The 19,194-nt window shown below is 38.3% G+C and overlaps 1 protein-coding gene across 1 annotated transcript; it reads left to right on the top strand.

Annotated features, from left to right (window-relative positions):
- The first annotated feature begins 264 nt into the window (after nt 1-264).
- Nucleotides 265-18,059, top strand: LOC124258743 (histone-lysine N-methyltransferase MECOM-like). The gene is given in 6 exon segments (XM_046692825.1): nt 265-299; nt 8,382-8,448; nt 8,532-9,336; nt 10,219-10,442; nt 11,091-12,836; nt 12,838-18,059. Coding segments are annotated over 6 exon segments (3,321 nt in total). The 3' UTR covers nt 13,282-18,059.
- The last annotated feature ends 1,135 nt before the right edge of the window (nt 18,060-19,194 follow it).

Genomic DNA, 19,194 nt, shown 5'->3' with positions numbered 1-19,194 from the left:
AATTGTTATTTGATGGCTTCTGCGTTATTGTACATGAAGTGTCTGACATATTTTGTTGCAATATTTAAATTTTCTTGTTAGTGCAGCAGATGTAGGTGTTTATGGGTTTTCAATGTTCAGTTGAATGCATGCTTTGAATGACGGTTGGTATAAGCTGCTGGGTCATAAGACTTCCCTATACATTTGTGCCACATGTCAAAGTGGATGGATACGAATTTTCATTTCTTGGCAAGATAAATTCTTTTGGGATTAAATGAGTACAAAATGGGTGTTGAAAAGACACCAAAAGAGAATGAAAGGTAAGATGTATTATTTCTTCTATGATATGTGATAAGGAATTATTTTAATGAAAATAACTAAGCGTTAAGGAAAATATCTTTTGATTAAGTGGTACAAGTTCTAATAGGAAAAGGAATGTTACAAATAGAAATAATTATTTGGTTTCTTAGTGGCTGGTTATAAAACATTGAAATAGAGTTGCAGTCTATTTTATAGTTGATAATTATATCATTAAGTAATCAAATTTATTGTAACTGATGCAGCATTATCATCACTCACATTTTTGTCAACATTGTTTTGCTTCATGCTTTCAGATAATTTTTGTGCTATTTTATTTCTGTAAGGGAGGCTGGTCTTGCATGAAAGGAATCCCTAGTGCAAGGGAGAGAACTCCTGCTTAGCATAGGAGAGATCCTTTTGATGATGATATGATATCACACTTTCGATTTTGATCAAAACATTGTGACTTTTGTCACATATTCTACTATTTATGGTACATAATTCTTTAGAATATATATTCAAGAATCTTTATCAGTTATTTATGAACATGAAATTTTCTTGAAATTAAATTAAGGCTTACAGCTATTATTCTCAGGTCTGTAAAATCAGATTAAATGTTTCTAAATTATATGGCAGAGAAAGATAATGTTTATTTCATTACTGTAAACATTGTTCATGAGTAGTAAAAACAATGTGTTTATCAGGTATAGCATGACAAATGATGATCTGTTGTAATTCTGTTAGAAGCTGTGTGAGCAGCCAATATTGTATACTGCGGGCAGTTCTCTACAAATTGTACTGTTGTCTAGGCTCTTGGGTGTTTCATCTGTGGATTGACTTCTTCTTCTCATTAAGCAGAATGTGGAAAAGGATTAAGGAAATTTAATTGAAGCAACATTTCTCCCAGAACAATGAACCAATCAAAATGTCAATCTTGAAAATTACATTAAGCAAAATATCATGTTTACTATCTCAAGTTCTTGGTATAATAATTGGTATGCGTGTATGTTGAATTGTGTATGTTCATTAATTTTGATATGATATGACCATATGAGAAATTCAAGGAACATAGTTGTGTTAAATGTTTGAATGAATTGTTCAGAAATGGTTTAAACACTGGCTAAAACTTTTTATGTTGGGTTTATGCATGATTCATATGTATATACTGTTTGAGTGTTTACTGTTATGCCTTGATAATAAAGATTAGGCTTTGTAATGATAACAAATATTTAAGTTTCATAAGTTACTTGGGTGTGTAAGGTATTTCAAAGTAATCTAATGTTTTATCCAGTATATAATCAGTTCATACATGACTTAGTCATGAGATACACAAATACCTTTAGGTAACCAAGAGATATCAACATAATTAAATATTCTCCTTGATATTTGAAATAAGCAGTCTGAAGCTTAAAAAAAATACTGTACGGTATTGAGTTATTTTTGTTGCTAAAATGTGTTTCTTTACACGAAAACATGATTTGAGAACTTCACACTCAGATGTTGAAAGGGCAGTTGAAAGTTGTATTTTGTGAATGACTTGAAGAGATCTTTGTTGACTGTAGTCAATGTATTCCAAGTGTTCAATATGTTAAATGGGGGAGAAGTGGAAGTTAAGTTTCTGGAGGAAGTGTTTCATAAAACCTTTCCTCCAGCTTTTTATCAAAGCTGAGTGTATGTGATTAAGTTGTGTGATGAACAATATCCCGAATGCTGATATCTTGTTGAGCTTATCGTATGTATGAGTCCACACATTCACCGGGTCCGTGGTCAGACGGGTTCAAATGCCCACCTGACTTCAACTGACATACATTATCCACTTATCACATTACAAAAAAAGCCCGTTATAACACGTCCAATGTGAGCTCTGGTCTCTGTTTCCCGACGGCACAGGTAAAACAATAACTTTTCAGCCAAATGGTACATGTGAACAGAATCACAAACCCGTGCCTTCTCAAGTGTGTAGTTTTACACAATTGATTCTCAGTCATATTTATATCGAGTGACAGATTTGTAAAAAACTACCTCGCTGACAGGGGTGATAAATGTATTGGCTTGGACTGAAGGAGACGGTGTGTTCAATATCGCTTGTGCAAGGTTGAATGGGAGGTTCTTACTTCCCAAGCTTGCATTACGTGGGTCAGAAGTGGCGTGTCCTGGGTCACCGTTGGGCAGGTAAAAAATACCGTTGGGTCATGGATATTATATTGGTTGCCTCGTGCACTGAGGTGGCTGTGTGATTGGAGAACTTCGACTGATGACAGTCAGTGTGGCTTCATTAACGTAAAGGTGTGTAGGAAAATACCATCGCAGCTAAAACAATACTCTCGCTGATGACATGGAAGACAAAACGGTCAGTGACTGATTTCATTTCTTTTCATCATTTTCATGTGTTTTGAGCTCATCGTGAACGGCGACGTCTCTGGCAAGATTTTGATATCTTCTTATCTCATCCTTACTTTCCAAATCTGTTTGGGAAAAGACTTGATCATTCATAAGTATAATTTGTTGTTACCAAGCTCAACATGTGACTTGTTTGTCATTGATCTCCTTGTTTTTTGTTTTTATTATATTCAGATTATAATGTTGGCCTTAATATTAGAAGCCTAGTGTGAGAATACACTTTTCTTTGGTTTAAACGTACGTTGATAATTAGTGTAATGTTTATATGTAACATGTTTTGGATGTGCTGCCTTAATTATTGTTAGACCAGTAGCCCTGTGTTATGAATATATGAATATAGTTCTACCTTCTTCAAAGTGTGTATGTCATAGATTTCTCTAGCAATAAACAGTTTGAACATCTGTAGACAATTGACACTGTTAACTGTGGAAAAAAAATGACATTTGTTTGTTTATATCTCACATCATAAACAGAGCAATAGTTTCAGACACAAAGCCACCCATGATGTATTTGCTGTAATTGTAGCAGGTACTTAATTCTGGTGGTAAAGTCCTTCCTTCTAAAACTTTTGTATATCATAGCTTGTCTCTTTAATAGAAGAAACATTTTGAACAGACTTAAAATAATGTTTTCCTCAAAACTATCGTGAATGAACATAAGTATATGCCCCTTTGCGATTTACCAAGAAAATCTTTTGAAAATGTTTGTCGCAAAATCTAGAAATGTCTTACAGCTTTACTGGCCATGTTAGTGTGATTCAGTCGATAGTACTGGTGGAAATAACAAATATCTAATGCATTTGTTTACCTGTTTCTGAGATTGGCAGAAATGAATGATAACAAGATGCACATAAATTAGATTTAAACATTTGATTCTTATCACGTTATTTAATCTTTCACAGGAAAAATGTTACACAGGCAAATTAAGTAATTTATTGAGGAAATTGACTTCCAGATAAAACAGGTGTTTCTGAAAACTGCGTATTTTGGTCACATGAAATATCTCCTAGATGACCCTTAAGACTAACCCTTGCTGAATGACGTGCATTTGTTTCTAATATTTGCTATATGATATCATACTTACACATTTTTCCTTGTTTATTTTGAAACCCACAAGAATACCAATCAGTAAAGAGCTGTGTGTGGAGTTTGATGTCTTTATTACTTGTTGACATCTCATGTGTTAACATGAAGACAGGTGAGCAGGCCATGTTTGAAGTTCACACAAGATTGTTTTATGGAGAGAGCAGGGTGGGAGTGTTTGAACAAGCTTTTTGCCACTTATAGTACTCTGTCCACTATACAAGTTTCCTGTAGCCCTTGAGGGTGACCTGTTCTAGCTTATCTCAGTGACCTTTCTTATCCTATTTCTCACAACAAGCACTTTGATCAAATATCTTATACACTTGGTAAACAAAAAAGTCTAATGGTGTTATGGCAACCAGTGATATGTCGGAATAATTTCAACTTATATTGAAAGAGACGGGTAGGAGAAAACCTCCTTCCCTCAGTCCCTTAACCCACACAAAGGTGTTTTTAGAACTTAAGAAAAAACATACAAGTTTAACGGCCTCTTATTGAAAGACCTTTCAAGAATGCATTCACAGTAGGTTTTGTGCAAGTCCCATTTGTAAAAGGCAAGGAATGAATCAAATCATGTCTTCTATTGTATTGTTGTGGAAGCCACCGAACGGTAACTGGCTGGCATATCACTCCGGGGATTTGAGCCAAATATTCTTTGAACATGGCATAAAAAACATTATCATTGATCAATACAGCTATCCTTTTGCTTTATACAAGGTGATCTGATCTATGGGGTAGAGGTTGCACTGTCAAATGTGGGAAAAGTTAGGACTGACGACTCTAAGGGTGATTCTTTGGTCTAAACCTGTTTACGTTGTTACTGATGAATATTTACCATGGTTGACACTTGGATGGATATCTGAATGTATAGTTTAGAATGTAATGACTAGTATATATGCTATTCAACATTTGTTAAGGAACAACATAGTTATCTTTTATAGTCAAAGGTATGGTCCTTACCAAATTTTGAGAAGTGTAGTTTACTTTGTCAATAAGACAAGTGAATATGCTGTTTTATGTTTATGGTAAGCAACCAATCTTAAATGAAAACTATAAGAGCTTGTATTTATCATAATGCTGCACAGTTAACAGTTCAATCTGCTATGAGGAGCGGTGAGGTTGCCCAGTGGTTGAAGTATTTGCTCGTCATGTCAAAGACCTGGGTTTGATTCCCCGCATGGGTACAATGTATGAAGCCCATTTCTGGTGTTCCCCGCCTTGATGTTGCTGGAATATTGCCAAAAGTGGCGTAAAACCTTACTCACTCACTCAATCTACTATCCATGAAGATATTCAACATATGAGCATGTATACAGGGAAAACACACCATCAAAGATTACCACTAAATCACAATAAAAAAAGTAACTTTTCTGAATTCCGAACCAGGTTATTGAACGTTTAATGCATTCAGATAAGACCTGTCCCCCTTAAATCTCACCTATCAACAGCAGGCACTTTAAATGAGATATTAATTTCAAACTTTTTGTTCCCACTGTCAAAAGGATTGCCGAAATATGCTGTGACTTGTGCAGTCATATCAACTTCTGTTTTGCTCATAGAAATGTTTCGAAATATTCATCTATGGTTGGCTGCTGGACAGACAAAGGAAGTACTTTATGACTTCGCTGTTCCTGTAAACATGTTTTTTGATGATCCTACTCTGTTGTGAATGATAAAATGATAGTCACGAACGCTCAGTCATGCCTGACTATAATTTAGTTCAAGCCAAAGGTACTTTTTTCCACTAGGGTCCGATCTTTTTTATGGACCTGAAATATCTTTTGAATAGATTCTTCGTTTAGTAAGGAAAACTTAGGTAGAGCTGAATAGATAAACCTTTATAGCTCTGTCAGTCATTTCATGTACTGTGGAAAAGGTCATATACATTCCTTTAAGTTACAAAAGTCATGGACCAATGTATATTATATCTGGGCTTAAGGAGAGTTTTTTCATTCAGCTGAAGTTGACACACCTAATAGGCCATAAAGTCTTGCAAACATAGTAACATGGCTTTTCCTTGTGTTGAGGATATATATGGTGGCGTAAGTAAATATTTGTGAAATGTTTGGAAATTTAAGCCTTTATTTTATCTAAACAACTTGTATTTAAGTTGAAATTTCAGTAAAATATTTGCATGGTAGCTGACAGGGGTTGAAAGAGCATAATCTGTTTATCATCAATATGAATAATTTCAACAGAAATCCATTCAAACAATCCTATTTATGTTATGAAAATTTACAAGATACACTTTCGTTTAATTCATTACATGTTTAAAACATGATTAGGCATAGGAATAATGCAGACAATTCAGCAGGAACAAGGTGATTCGGTTCTTTTATTGCATGAGGAAAAGAATAATAACTGCAAAATACATTTGTTAGATCCTGAGAGCTTTCTGTCCTCAGCTGGATTACAGGCTTCGATTGAGTCAGTGTGTAACTCTGTCTTTTGTTTATTGCATGTAGGAGAGAATGAGACATGCAACTATCCTCAGCTTATGTAGAATGACACAGGGCAGTTATGAGCTTCTGACGTTTGATGTCTGTTTTCATAAGAATGTTGTCTTGTGGAAGTCCGGGGATAGAACATACAGCCAGATTTGTCTGTTTGCATGTTCCAGTGCTGTGATGACATGAGTGTCTCTTAATCAGGGACTGTCATGGAACATACACGGTACAGTATCAAGACTTCTGTACTCTGAAGAATGTGACTTTCAGAATTCAAATTTTAACTTGACTTTCATTTTCATTTTTCAAATATCAAAATCTGCAATCAATTTTAAGATATCTTACTTTCCCTTGAAAGATATGCAGAAGCTTTTTGGTTTGTTAGATTTAACACAAAAACATGTTCAACTAGGAAAGCATTTTTTTCCAGAAACGTGAAAAAGACATAAAAATGATGAAAACACTTGTTCTTTCCAAATTGATTTAGTTACATGATACCAAGAGTAGCTGTATCATCTTAAAGTAATGAAATGTCTTACGTTAAGTTAAAGTACCATTAAATTTTTGCCCACGGGTGATTTCTTATATTTTCCATGTAACATCCATATATGTTAGAAAGTAGTTAACCTTTTAGGATGCTTGGCAAGTAATTGAAAGTGGAAAAAATAGTTTTATGTTTTTTTATGTTTGTCTGGTTTCGTCTATGGATATTGTGTTTCAATCAATAAAATTATGAAGAAACTTATACACATTTTGCCTGAGGCTAAGTGTCTACATTTCTCTAAGACTAACAGAACAACAGAATCTAAGATTTGTTTCTTGTACAACATATCTTCATAGATTAGTATAGTGATATTTCAAACCTTGTGAAAATTCAAAGGAAACGTGATATTGATTAAAAACTGAAACTTTCTAGACGTATCTGTGACATCTCCCTTTATTGATATTCCTGTAAACAGTGTGTCATGACAGGTACAACCTTCAAGAACATTCTACTTAAAACCATTTCTGTGGGGATTATGTTTCCAGCAATAACTTCAGAAAATTTATCAGGGATGAAATATTGTTTTGTGCAGAGGAAAATAACTTGTGCTTCTAGGTTTACACAAATTATGCTTCTGGTTATTGTCGCCAGATCAAATTTTAATGTCATTTTCTAAACAACATTCCATTTATATTATGATGTTTGAAGTGCTAACTTTTGTAAGAATCCAGGATAATATTTTATTCATCAGGTATTGTGTTATTTTCTGCAGTTTAAATGGGATTGTTTCTTTCCAGCTGAAGAAAGCAACATTTTAGTCTTGAATGTCCAAATCCCTGACCTTTAGGAGTGGAAAAGATGTGGATTTTTCATAGCAGCTTGAAAACACAATATTCATTTCTATTTGTTATTAATTAGTTTGACAGAAGACGCTTTGCTTGATCTACTGCAGCATGAAATGTCTTACTTTACTGTTGCACCATCGGAAGGCCATATTATATCTTTTCTCTAATCACGATCTCTAAATGAAAATTGTAGGCAAACTTAGTTTTTCTTTTCGAATTATTCATTCATTATTATTAATTCATGTTACTTTAGTAATACAAAAATACCAAATTAGGTTTAAACAATCGCTGAAGAAACATTATAATTTATTCATTGAGATTTAAGTAGTTCTCCCATAAGGTATGCTTAATTGCATTAATAATTTTTATAAACATGTTAGTGTTTTTGTACAGTATTGTGATGTCATGACAACCAGACAGAAAAACGTGGTTATTTTGCATTACAAGAAGACCACTGTTTGGTTCGTTTGTTAGTGGATGTTGCAATTAAGAGATTCTTTTTAATTGTGTACACTTTCTACCACCTCCATGGTTTAGTATGGAGGGGTGAGACAAGGACTGGTCATCTTGGAACCAGCATATTCACAGAAGGGTATCTGTGTTGAAGTGAGGCATGGTATTTCACTGGGCTGGCACTTTATAACCAGCATTAGTCTAAACTAGTACAAGCAGCCCCCACCCCCAATGCTCCATCCCACCCCACCCCCACCCCACCCCACCCCCCACCCCACCCCAACCACACCCCCACCCCACCCCAACCACTGCATGCATGATGCAAATAAGTGCAGAAATCATAGCATTATACCTCTTTCACCTCAACTAATCTGTTTTTCTTGTGTTCCAGGAGTGATGCTATTTCACCCAAGGTGGCGGATGTTCTTGAGAAGGTGATGTCAGCCGAGTCCGGTCTAGTGAACCACGAGGAGACAAGTCCACATTACACTGCACATAACCAGTCTGCTGCTTACTCCAACCATAGTCAGGATAAAGATGAAGCCAATACTGGTCTGCCCTGCTGAGTAACCTGTACCGACAGAACAGCTTCTGCTCCTACCCAGACTCCACTTATTCCAGGAGAGATTCGGAACAGTCGGACTCCAGCCCCCAGTACAGTCACCAACTGACTCCCAGTGAGAAGTTCAACTACCGCAGAGAAGAGACTGACAGTTCAAACCTGCCCAACCCGGACTCCAAGTTTCACAAGGACGAGGAGGAGCAAGTCAGGAAACCAGACCACCCCTCATTCCACAGCAAGTATAAGGCGGCAGACATTGAGCACCCTGCTCCAACCTCATTCTATGGCAATGCTCATCCTTCAGAGGAGAACCAAGTGACAGAGGAGCCACCTTACCCCAGGAAGGACGAGTCAGGAAGCCCTGTGTACAAGAAACATTCTGAAGCTAATCCAGATGGACCTTCATTGACAAGGGACGCTGAGAGCAGAGAGGGGGAATCGGTGCTCAATGGGTCATTCTTCCCGGAACAGGAGGAAGGGGCCCAGAACACATCTCAACTGAACAGCTCCTTTAATGACTCTTACCATTCAGATGAAGACAGTTCTACCGAAGGGCTCAGGTCAGGCTTGAATGAGTCCAACTCTGAGCATCTCCTACCAGAAGACTACAAGAACTATTCCTTCCAGGGAATTACCTCCACCCCCTTAGCTTCCCCTGGTTACCTTGGAAACCGACGATTCTCACTGCCATCCACGCCCAGGTCTATAGACCCCTCCTCCCCAACATTCAACTCATACTCTAAACACACAGGACTCTACTTCTGTCATCTTTGCAGCTTCTCAGGTGAGGAAAATACACTTCAGTCATCTATGAACTATTTTTAATGTCACAGCTTGGTTTGGGAATCATTAGTTGCATGTCATACTATTTTTAAAACTCAAATGCAGAATGTTTGGTCAATGGGTCATTTCCTTTTTTATTTGAATTGTTGAGGCATTAAGGAACTATGTTACACCTGCAATGTTTTTCCCTATGGATATAAGTGGTCACTGTGTACAATTGAGAACCCTTCGTAATTACACACTTCTACTGGAAATGTCATGACAGCAGGTAATAAAATTTCTTTGAAATCTTTTGAGGTTGTAACAAGGCTTTTTAAAATCACAACTTAATGGGTAAATATTATGTTAAGAATAACTGTCCGTCTTATTGATTCATTTCAAAGAAGGATAATGTCATGACTTTTCCTTATAAAACTGATCAACCTTTTTCTTCGATTTAAACAGACTGTAGATCCAATTTCATATTAAGCTATGAAAATATGATGGTTATAAGCTTGTATTGTGACTGTGTAGTGTTAGAAGAATGTCCTTGATGTCGTTTGTAAGCATAAGCTGCACACATCAATCAATAGGGTGTCTTCTAGTTCTCATAGAGCAGTTCCTTGCATTAAGTCTGCAGAGAAGATTACATCCACGATTGTCTAGGTGTCACTTGCAGCATTACTCAATATATGTTTGTCTTTTCATGTACAGCACAGTTAAGACAGCTGGTGTGCTAGCATGTTACGTGAGATCTCACTCCTGGCAACCGGTCTTGACATGAAACTTTGGTACAAAGCATACTGTCACATGACTTATTTCATGTGAATTATAATGGGAATTTATCTTCTTGTATTGCTTAAAAAGGTGTGAAAACCTTCATTTTCTCTTCTTCTTTTTCCAGCAAAATGCAAAGATGACTTTGATGCTCATATGAGCATTCACTTTGAGTACAGTTGCCCACACTGTGACTACACTTCTCGTACTGAGGGTAGACTCAAACGACATATCAAAGACTTCCACTCCAGTGATTCAGACGGCTTTGGAACTGCTAAGATGCAGAGGATGCAGCCTGGCAGACCTAAAGTGTATCGGTGCAAGCAGTGCAGCTTTGCTTCTACTACCAAGGTATGCTCAGTTTTCTACCCGTGGATCAATGTCATTTAGAATGTCAAGATGGTTATAACATGTATTTCAGTAAGAGAAAATTGACATTTATTTAAAAACTCTTCTTGAATTACCTGTGTGAGACAGATTAATGTAAATAAATTCTTATGATCAAAAGTGCTAGAATTGTTTTGTTAGATAAAACAGATGATTTTCAAAAATGTTTTACTTTCAAAACAGTATCAGTCATTAAACACTGATAAAAGAATTACAGTGTTTTTTCTTAACATTCAATGTCTTGGTATGCAGAAAGTGAAAACAAAAACACATTACTTCACAGAACTTTTAGCATTTTTCATGCAATATTATGGTGGGACACAGAAATGAATTGTACCCATATGGAGAATCAAAGTCAGGTCTTCAGGTTGATGAGCAAACTGGATATTTGTATTATGATCCCAATTACATTATCAGTAGTTTGAGCCTGAAGGAGTTTGATCGTGTTTTAATAAAAAAAACATTGTTTTTTATACTGATAATGATACTGTTAATTTTTTACTGTAATTGTGAATGTCAAAGTTTTATTTTATAATCTTTTACAAATACTTATAGATCAATGCAAAGAGACACTGTGTCTGTTTTGTAAGAAATGTTTCCTTGTAATTTCAGGTGGACTTCTGGCAACACTCCCGCAGCCACATCAAGGAGGAGAAGCTGCTGCAGTGCCCACGATGTCCCTTTGTCACAGAGTACAAGCATCATCTGGAATATCATCTTCGTAATCATTTTGGGTCCAAGCCATTCAAATGCAACAAATGTAATTATTCATGTGTCAACAAATCCATGCTCAATAGCCACATGAAATCCCACACAAATGTGTATCAGTACCGTTGTGCAGACTGCACCTATGCCACCAAGTATTGCCATAGTCTCAAACTCCACCTCAAGAAGTATAACCACAAGCCTGCAGCAGTATTAAATGCAGATGGGAGCTTGCCTCAAGGACTGGAACCGGAAACCTCTGGTTTATCACTTCTTGCAAAGAGAGGCCCACCAAGAGGACCACGAGGACCTAGAAAGGACAAGATGGACCAGTACATGAGTCCATTATTCCACCTACCTCAATCCTCTATGCCAGGCATGCATCCAGGGTTGAACAGTAGCCTCATGGCTCCCTACTGGCCACTGCTGAATGGTATGCAACCACCCCCACCTCTCATACCTGTCAACAACATGCCTGGGCAGATGAGACCTCCACAACCACAGTCATCATCCCCAGGAAAACTCGGCAAAGGTGAGCTTGGCTCTACAAAGTGCAATTTGTGCAGTTTCAAGGCAGATTCACCAGAAGGTCTCCATGCCCATGTGTTGAAGGTTCATGCTGCCGGGGAAAACCAAGACCTCTTCAGCATGTTTGGAATTTCTTCAGAAGCTCTGTTGGATGAACAAAATCTCAAGGCTCACCTTGCTCGCCAACGGTCTTTGACAAAACCAGATGGAGAAGTCACTCCTAAGTCAAGGCACAATACCATGCTCCATGTCCACACTGACCAAGGCAGTACCCCCAGCAAAACCAGTCCTCATTCATGGCCTGCTAACCAACTTGGTGGTCAACCACATCATCGAAACAGCAGTCACAGCCTTCCTGAGCTGTCATATTCCTCCAGAAATCGACAGGACTCAACATCTCCTCAAGAGCCTGTAGAAGGTGCTGATATTCTTAAACAGATGACCTTGAAGTTTGGTGGTGGTGGCGGTGGTGGTAGTGCTGTAACTCCAAGGATACGCAAAGAGTCCCCACTCGATCTCACAAAACCAAAATCAGTCTCCCCACCAGCCTACTCACCTTTGAGTGGTATGCATCCTATTATGCCCCATGACATGCCTCTGATGCCAGTCAAGAGACCATTCCAAGAAGTTGATGTTCCTTCAAGTAATGACTCCACAGAGAATGCTGTACCTAGTCCTAGGAAGAGGTCTCGTAAGGGCAAAGCATACAAATTAGACACTTTGTGTCTCAAACTCCAGGAGAAGCAGTCTGGTTCTCCCTATGATAGTGAAAGTGAAGAATCTAGCAGTGAAGTTCCTCCACAAGAATATGTTACTGAAACCAGAACACAATCAGTTGATGGTAGCCCAAATGGTAGAGGAGAAAGTCCAGGCTCACTGAAGGGTGAAAGAGGAAAATATTCACCTCCACACAAAGGTGATGACGACATGGCAAATGGTCTTAGATCCAGCCCAATTACACATAAAAATGACTTTGAACAAATCCATGAAAATTTGAAAATACTTAACAGAGGGATAAAGCCAGAACCCCAGAGTCCCAATGGAGACAGCCACAGTAATTTTGAGAATAATGATCAAAGGGATGCTCCAAGCCCGACCAATGATGCGAGCAGCTGCCGATGTACCCAATGATCAGGAAGGCAAGCCCCACATGGTTTCTGACTACATGAATCATCAGAAACCACCAATGACATCTGCATTGAGACGTGGAGCAGAACTGGCATGGAAGATCCTACAGGACTCTGGACCAGACGGTGCCCCTGTGCAGAATGGGGAAATTGTGTTAGAGAACCCTCGAAATGGACTGCATCCACTGGACACAGACAAGTCACTAACTCTTCCAAGTGAACTGTCCCTAAATGCTCTCAACCACAGCAAGACAAAGCCCTTCCGTGGTGCTGACAGTTTTGAGTGTCACTACTGTGAGATAGCATTCCGGGACTGTGTCATGTATACCATGCACATGGGTTACCATGGTTACCAAGATCCTTACAAGTGCAACATGTGCGGCCACTGCAGTAAGGACAAGGTGGAGTTCTTCCTCCACATTGCACGGGCTGCACACAACTAAACTGTTAAGCACTGTCTGTTATGGCTTGCTTTTAGTATGTCTATCATAATATGCTTTACACGCCATGTTCATCCTGTGATTCTGCAATGGACTTGTAACAGTGATAAGCTTGCCAAGAATGTCTTGGTAGTTGATGTAGATTCGGTATGCACCATCCATCATGTGATTTAGATTCTTACAGTTACTCCACACTTTAACCATTAATTCATGTTTTGATTGTATCTGTTAAGATTCTAGGTTATTTAATCATGTATAAAGATTATGTTAGATATAATATATATGTAAATATGGGCACTATGTGGAAAGAATACCATTAAACTAGTCCACCAAGACCATCTGAACCAAATTACAGATGTTGGTATTTTAGGTTCACTGTTGTTAAACAAGTTGTTTTTTTCCAATCATTAGTTTATCACACTCTTATCATTCGCTGTGTCATTGGTGACGCAACTCATTACGAAAGTAGTAGAGCCATAACAGACACAACACATAGTGTGCAAGAAAGCAGCATTCCCTGTGGGCATGAGGCTCGAAGAAAAACAGTCAAGTATTTACAATATCACGTGCCTCATTGGATGAATATTTGTCTTCTGCTTGGCTTAGCACATGTTGACTCCCTGATGTGACCTTGAGAGGTCATCTATCTACCTCATGATCTTCCCATGTTGGCCGGCACTTCGGACAAGATGTACAAAAGTTGGCGTCCATGGACTATAATATTGAGGTGCTCCTAGTCCTTCCTGGCTGCAGGAACCTGTGGTTCAGACCATGTCAACTTAGCTCTGTGCTGTTGAAGAACACATACCTTGTTGTCCAGTCAGTATAACATTATTGGAGAGTCAAGCGTTAGCTGCACTGAATACTAAACTATTGATGGGAGTCCCATAGAGTTCTTTGTGTTGTATGCATAGGTTGATGCATAAGGAATCATGATTTTTATTGTTAAAGCTCAGGTTGAAAACACATGACTTTCATTTCAACATCAGTATTGTTTTGGAGATGAACTACACCAATTAGTGCTGCATGGCTGTCCTTGTATGCCCTGTGAAATGGGGGAGGGGGAGGGGGGAGGCATGATTTGGGCACGGGAGTACGCAACCTGACCAAAGAAATGTAATCAGTCATGGGACTTAGTTGGGAGATAGGATACACAGCCTTACCATTTTGCAAGGTGTACAGACCAATGAATGACGTGAACAGCTCAACACACAGTGATGAGAGCCATTTGTTATCCTATCTGCTGCATATAACTTTGCTTTTAGCATGTGTAGTCTTAGCTTAGCCATTTAATTTATGTTGATTTTTAGCTTGGTCAGCTAATTGTTATGACTTTATACCGAATAGGTATAACAAGTGTTACTATAATTTATGATTCTTCTCCTCGGTGCTCATAATTCATTATTAATTAATTTGTCATCACTTGTAGATGCTTACTGTATAGCCACTGTCTACCAGATTTGAAATTGTGTTGTTCAAATCCAAGATGATAATATGCAATGATTCAGCACTTTGTGCACGTCTCAATTGACTTACAATTATTTGTTTATTTCTCAAGCTTTAATCTTTTCTGTTGTATTGTGCTGATTGTCTCCCCCTACGCAACTCTTCCTTACACAGCAGCTTGTTTGCCCTTTCAGCATAAGATATATAATGCATGTACGTGGAGCAAAAACCAGGTGGGGAATGTTCGTGTCACAGGCTGAATGGAGGGAGAAACACAGTCGAAATAATACCGGGTAAATCTTATCCTAGTAACTATTTGATTTTGTATTGATTTAGAATAGTATGAAATACTGATTTGACTTTCTGTTCCATTCAGCCTTGTCATGAAACATACCTCTGTAATTGGCGTACATTCATAGAAGGAATTTGATTGTTTATGAAACACTCCAAAGCCATCTTCATCACCTGTCATCTTGTTACGATTTTCTACTCAGGGGATATTAAACATAACTTCATCCAGAGCTCATTACCAAAGCAACCCTACCACTCTCAAAGACTTCGAAATATGCTCATGTTCACGTTCCTGATAAATTTTGGGTGCAAGTACCATTTCCCAGATTGGTTAACATGATGAGAAGGTAGTTTGGTTTGCATCATTTAGAAACACTCAGATTTCCTCATCGAATGTATCATATCTACACATATATCCTATTTATTTTGTTGTTATGGAGATCAGCCAGACTGGTTATATTCTGCAAGAGTATACTTGTATACACCTTTCTCTCCAAGTGTTTCACTAAGCGTCTACCTCATGTTGGTTCACCAACAGTCTGTTTTGCATAAATACCCTTCACCCCTGTTGATATCTCATGGTATTTTTCTCACTGTTGCCATATGTCTCACGCATGTTACTCATTCAAAGGGAGATAACTACAGTTTCCCTACAGTATTACTCTTATGCTGTTTCCTCTGATAGCTCAATATCTGTTCAAATCTGGGAGCAGAGAAATGTACTATTCCCCTGTACCGATGAGTTTGGGTACCCTGACAAGTATTATAGCATTCTGTGTTCTGTGTATGTCCTCACAGATTGGTTCTTTCAAGCCTGTGGTAATCTTGCATATTCAACTGAACAGTTTATGGCCTTTCCAGGTATTTCAAAGACCAGAGAGAATATTGTTTTGCTTAACAGACAATTATGTCATAGGCATGCTCAGATGAACATGTTAATTTGATTGGAGGAAAATAATGTGAACACTTTTAACCTAATGGTTGTTCAACCTGTATCTGTTTGTGGATATTAGTGGGGAATTATGAAATATTTGTGGGCAGTTCGTCCATTGTTTACCAAAGGCCAGTTCAGCACACTGTGCTGTTTGTTGTAAATGTATCATACTGTTAGCACTCAGACACAATCTTATAACTATAGCTTATGATTATTGCTGATTTCTGTTGATTAATTATTGTATATTTGTAGCTTAATTAATTTATGAATTACTTTCTCAGTATGCTTAGGCATTTCACTGTATGTATTTTAAAGCAATTATCAAGCCAGTTTTGTCCTTGTTGTTGCAAGTGCATTTGGGTGATAAAATATATGCAATGCACCAATCTGTCTTTGAACCCTTAATCAGCTTTCACTCCACCTGCCTGCCCTTTTTTATTTCTAAAGGGAGATAACTCTCTCAGTGAGCTGTGTTTCGGATGTTGACACACTGTTTATTGCCTCATGACTGAGTCCTCCCCTCTTTTTATCCATGTATTTTTCTGCAACTTTTGAAGATTTTTGTATTGGGCATTGAACAAGTTAAATCTCCTTTGAGAAGAAATCCAGACCATTTTGAAACATTGGCATATCAGAAAATAACCTATTTGACTGGCTGCAAGAACTTTGTAAAACTATCAAAGGCATATTTCCTCTCTCATCTCATATGCAACATTCTAACAGTGGATTTCAACCTTGCCTCAAAGACTATATGTAAAAATTTACATCCCATATATACGTATAAATATATATACATATTATATATACAATTGCCATTGTTTTCACATATTGTATGTTTCAAGTTCATAAATAACAGTATTCTGATAATATTTGAGCTTATTTCCTCCCAACAAGCTTCAGAGATGGGGTCCAGGGTTGCCAGTAATGATGATGAAACAGTTTAGTTTGTTAAAGCCAGCCGACAAGGCCGGTTCTACACCGCTCACCCTGTGTACACACCGGAGATGTGTTGGAGGGTGGGCCAGGTGTAGGTTCCAGGATGTTCTATTTAATGTCAACAAAACACAAAGTAAAAAAACATGTAAGGAAAATAACATCATTTCTCAGAGTGCCAAATGGTTAACATGGTGGAGAACTACCCCCAGTCAAGTCGTGAAAGTGCCATCTTGTTAGATCTCAGCATATCAATCAGTATAGTCTATTTCATCTTACAATTAAAAGATCAAACATTCCTGAATTTATTTGGAGAAAGTACTGTTCATGTCGATGACAACCAATCATTCCAAACTGTTATCAGTAAAATACATTCAGTAGCATTTTGTGATCAAGTTGACACCGGTGATTTGCTTCAACAGATTACAAAGATATTGCTTTATTCTATTTCATCACTATTTTCACAACTATACATCTTATTTCCGCACCTTAAAATTTATTTAGAATCTTACCTTTGTACAGCCATCTTAACTAAGTGAGAGGGACCAGCTCTCTGTTGTGGATATTGTAAACATCAGCTGGGTATGGGGTCATCTTGAACCACCCTGGACGCCATCTTGGAAACTAAACGGGTATCTTATTCTTGTACATGGTGATAATACGAGGCTTGTTGGCTGGAATGGGCTTGTGATCTCATATGATTACTGTACTTGGATTATGTGTTAATTGTGTGCGATTGGAGAATGACTCGACTACATCTGTACCCCTGGCCCTTTGTGTTTGTGCTGGTTGGGCCAGGACGAAACCATGTTACCGTCTTGCACCACCAGTATTTACCAAAGGACCATTAGTAGTCACCCTAGGTGAGCCTCTCACATAGTGTTATTGCTACATTCATCATATCTGCAGTTTTGATTGTAATGACAGTACATATGTTCTTGCTCCGACGATGTTAAGTGAACTTACCCGACAGGACAAGCTGTCCCAACCTCCATTCCCCGCCTCCTGTTGTGGGGAGTGGCAGGGAGGGCCGTGTTCCTGTTTCACCTACAGCAGCCATTGATCCTTCTTATTTTGTAGTCCCCGTTGTAGATGTACAGATTACTTCCTGTCTGTAGCATCGGATCATTTCATGAATGTCATGTGTTCGTGAGGAATAAAGTCTGGTGTATTGTCATTTATCTCTCTGTCTTTTTATCTCCAGTACGTTAACCTTGCTGTGGAAATTTGTGTTTAACGGATCGGGTGGTCAGGGATGCTGACTTGGTGGACACGTCATTGTATCCCAATTGTGTAGATCGATGCTCATGCTGTTGATCACTGGATTGTCGGGTCCATTGACGCCATATAGCTGGAACATTGCTGATTGCGGAGTAATCATTGTGTCACATTTAATAATATTGCATCCACTTGTTTGAGTGTGAATACTGAGATACCATGCAAAAATTTAACATGGATACTCCACTCAGTATTCTCTCTGAGTAGTCTTTTGTAAGGAACAGCAAGAGCTGAAACTACCCAGCATAAACTCTTGTGGCAAATGCTCTATCCACTACACCATGGAGGAGATCTGATTATTTTGCAGTTGTCAATATTCCACATTTAGTCTGGCACCTGGTACCTAAAGACTGCGAAAGAAGGAAGACCGGCAGATAGCACGAGTAACGCTAGATGCCACTGAAGTTGGATCAATCACTCAGTCAATTCTCGTAACTTGGTCCTGATCAGCTAATCAGATTTGATGACTTGGCTACTAAACCCCCAGGCATTGGGCTTAGCTGATAATAATCACTGGTTAGTCTGGTCCAGACTGATTATTATTGACATGTACATGGTTTATGCTTGCCACAAAAGGTGACTATGCTTGTCGTAAGAGGCGACTAACGGGATCGGGTGGTCAGGCTCGCTGACTTGGTTGACACGTCATCGGATCCCAATTGCGCAGATTGATGCTCATGCTGTTGATCACTGGATTATTTACAGACCGCCACCATATAGCTTGAATATTGCTGAGTGCGGCGTAAAACTCAACTCACTCACTCACTGTACATGGTTTACAGGTGAATGCAGCTTTAAAACAACCTGTTGAACGCTGCCCTAAAGTCACCATCAAGGTCAATGAAGGTCACTTCACATCATTAATGCATTCACTTTACACAGAGCTGTAGAGGTGTGACAACCAAGCCTACTGCTTTACATCCACAAGGTTTTACACCACTTTAGTAATATTCCAGCAAAACCACGGGACACACCAGAAATGTGCTTCACACATTGTAACCATGTAGGGAATCGAAGCAGGGATGTTGGCGAAA

The sequence above is a fragment of the Haliotis rubra genome, unplaced genomic scaffold (assembly GCF_003918875.1).
Source record: "Haliotis rubra isolate DU_JTF1 unplaced genomic scaffold, ASM391887v1 Scf70, whole genome shotgun sequence".
NCBI lineage: Eukaryota > Metazoa > Mollusca > Gastropoda > Lepetellida > Haliotidae > Haliotis > Haliotis rubra.
The sequence above is the reverse complement of the archived record's forward strand: the minus strand, read 5'-3'. Positions and strand labels throughout refer to the sequence as shown.